At 44.5% G+C, this 2,782-nt stretch overlaps 1 protein-coding gene across 1 annotated transcript; it reads right to left on the minus strand.

Moving 5' to 3' along the window:
* Nucleotides 1-569: 569 nt before the first annotated feature.
* LOC116917208 (mucin-5AC) lies at nucleotides 570-2,231 on the minus strand. Its single transcript, XM_032922584.2, has 2 exons — nucleotides 2,137-2,231; nucleotides 570-1,974 (listed from the first exon to the last, which is right to left on the minus strand). Exons 1-2 carry the CDS (start codon nucleotides 2,161-2,163, stop codon nucleotides 730-732), a joined length of 1,272 nt encoding a protein of 423 aa, XP_032778475.2. The 5' UTR covers nucleotides 2,164-2,231; the 3' UTR covers nucleotides 570-729.
* Between the last annotated feature and the right edge of the window lie 551 nt (nucleotides 2,232-2,782).

The raw sequence follows: 2,782 nt of genomic DNA on the forward strand, positions 1-2,782 counted from the left end.
TTAGTACAACTGAAAAAAAAAGAGAGAGATGTTTGTATTCTAAAAACAACTTGAATAACGGGCTTCGTGGGAAAACAGGTCACACAATTACGCTAGTTTAAAGGGAAAAGGGCACACAAACAAAATGGCAACCCCACCCAGTCAAAATGCTACTAGTGTCAGCAGTCAGCAGGTTTGCCAATGATACGTACTATCGTTTAGCATATCATTATGAATCAGACGGGCGGCACGTTATTCCGTGCAACCAGCGCTTGACCGGTTTACTGGGCCTTTCTTTGAGGCTGGTTGCGTAAGGATATATGCACTCGACCTTCACATTTTGCTGCAGTACGCTGGCAGAACAATTCATTTCATTCTTGTTTATACCAGCATTCCTATTCAGCTATTCAGTGTGATTGATCAGCAAGCAACCATATTTCTCTTTTTTGTTTTGTTATTTTTTACTACAATTTTTTGCCTTTATTCAATTGCCGCTTGTGATAACCGCAAGGCAAAATGAGCAAAAAACATAGAAATCGAACAATTGTTCCAAGGTCTCAATCATTTTTAGAATTGAATAAAAAGAGGTTTTTGTTTTTTGTTTTTTTTATAAATAAAGGCCAGCCATTATTTGGTGTATTTAGTCATAGTCACGACGAGAAAATAAGAATTGAGGAAATGAAACAGATGAGATTTGAGATTTAAAAGTTCGTTCTTTTTTTTTTTACACGACGCAGGACGGTACTGGAACTAGACCGACGCGGTCGCTACTGGCGGGGACGTTTGAACGCCGTTGGACATCAACTGTGGCCAAGCAGAGAGCGGGAGCAAATTAGCGGGAGCGCCATTACCTCCTACAAAATACACGGGCCGCCTATTGCTGCCCATCATCGGATTAGCGAGCGGAGTCAAGATGGTAGACGACGGTTTAACTTTTTGTTTCGCATTGGTCGATGCCTGAGCTGTGGCCGGAACTCGATTTTGGTACATCGTCTGGAACTGTTGCTGCTGTTGGAAGGCAGGATTGCGCACCATTTGCTGGACCATGGCTGGATGTTGCATCATAGGTTGATGTTGCTGCACGTTGGGCACTGCCATTGGGGCGAAATTCGGTACCTGGACTTGCTGGCGTGGCCAATTGCTCGCGGCTGTTTGCACCTGATTAGTTGTTTGCTGGATTGCAGTGGCACCGCCAACCGCCATCTGCTGTTGCTGTGGTTGATTAAATACCACGGCCGGCGGGATAGCTGATGGTGCTTGCTGTTGGCCCAATCCTGTAAAGTTTGGCTGCCACTGTTCATTAAAAGGTGCTGGACTGGTGGCGGTCTGTTGCACCAAAGTAGCGGCCGGACTAGGAATCGGTTTTTGTTGCATCGTAGCCGAGCTGGGATTGGCCGTCGTTTGAGTGACAACAGCCGTAGGCTTTGTTTGCATATCTGTCTTTTGCGATGTTTCAATCTCGTTTAACCCGGCCGGTTTGTTTATGGCTTGTAATTTTTCAACGGAAGCCACTGGAGTAGCAATAACAGGAGCCGATGTTTGCTCTTTTTGGACTCGAGGAAGAATTGTTGTCGTCTCTTCGATTATTGCGGGAGTCGTGTTAATAGCTGTCGTAGGTTTCCTAGTAGTTGTCGTTGTCACGGTCGGGATGAACTTGGCGGTGGCCACGCCAGAAGTTGCGGATACGTTGTTTACGATGGAAGGCTTCGTAGTAGTCTTGGCTGACGTCGATGGCGGTAGAGTCGAAGTCGATGGCGTGTTGACTAAGAAACTCTTGGTAGATGCCGCCACGGTCGGCATTGCTGTGCTCAAGCGGAGGAAATCGGTCATCATATCGGGATAGTCGCTGTCGGCGAATTCATTCAATTGTTCCAGTTCTTCCACTTTCAAAGAAGGACGCGAGGCACCTGTGGTTGCAGTGTTGCTACTATCAGGCACCGGATGGCACCAGAATGCAGCGATGCACACAGCTAATGTTAGCCAACATTTGGCCATCTGGCATGAAAGAAAACATAAACAGGCATTCACATAACCACACTTTCCATAGAGATGACAAGCGCTTCAATAAAGCGATAAAGAATACACTAATCGATAACAGATGTCGGACGACTGGCCACAATTAAAAATATAAAAAAAATAAAGAATAATAAAACTTACCAGACGGGAACTGCCGAGTGGTGACATGTTGATAGAACCTGTGAGAGATCGTCAGTTGAAATGATTCATCATCTGATCAGGTGCTGTGTCTTAAATACAAAAAAGATCCTGGACCTACCCATCCTCATCAATTAAGCAAGGCCAATGGGAAACGTTTTGAATGAGAAGACCTTCCAACTCCGGGTCAAAGCAGTTCGTCGGGGTATGTCCCATGGGTAGTTTTGCCAACCCTCGCAACGATTAGGAGATCCACGTTTAATCCCGTAATTGACAGGTGCACTTACATTCGCTTTATTCATGCTAAACAGCAATCGCTTGCAGCCCTTTCAGTTCGTGGTACGATTGTTCTTTTCCCCTCTCTCGTAATCGGATTATGGTGGCGTAATAACCAACCAAGGATGAATTCATAGTTAATAGTAATGTGGAAGTGGCGCGCACCTGATAATGCTCGATCAGTTCTTTCCTTAATCATTAGCAAGTTATTAAACGGCCAATCATCGGATCCAATCGAGCAGGAAATGGGCCAGTGTTTTCACCATTAAACAATAGGGAAGAGAATGCTCTTAAAACAAAAATTACATTTACAATTTGGTATTCATTTGTTTTCTTTTTTAATTTTAAAATTCGCTTGAAATCCATTACTGGT

This window comes from Daphnia magna, linkage group LG2 (genome assembly GCF_020631705.1).
Source record: "Daphnia magna isolate NIES linkage group LG2, ASM2063170v1.1, whole genome shotgun sequence".
NCBI classification, from domain to species: Eukaryota; Metazoa; Arthropoda; class Branchiopoda; order Diplostraca; family Daphniidae; genus Daphnia; species Daphnia magna.

Excerpts from the sequence above, each read along its gene's own strand:
- LOC116917208 (XM_032922584.2), bottom strand. The coding sequence starts at position 2,163 with ATGTCACCACTCGGCAGTTCCCGTCTG. Across the intron at positions 1,975-2,136 it reads CACTCGGCAGTTCCCGTCTG|ATGGCCAAATGTTGGCTAAC; the intron begins GTAAGTTTTATT and ends CTTTCATGCCAG.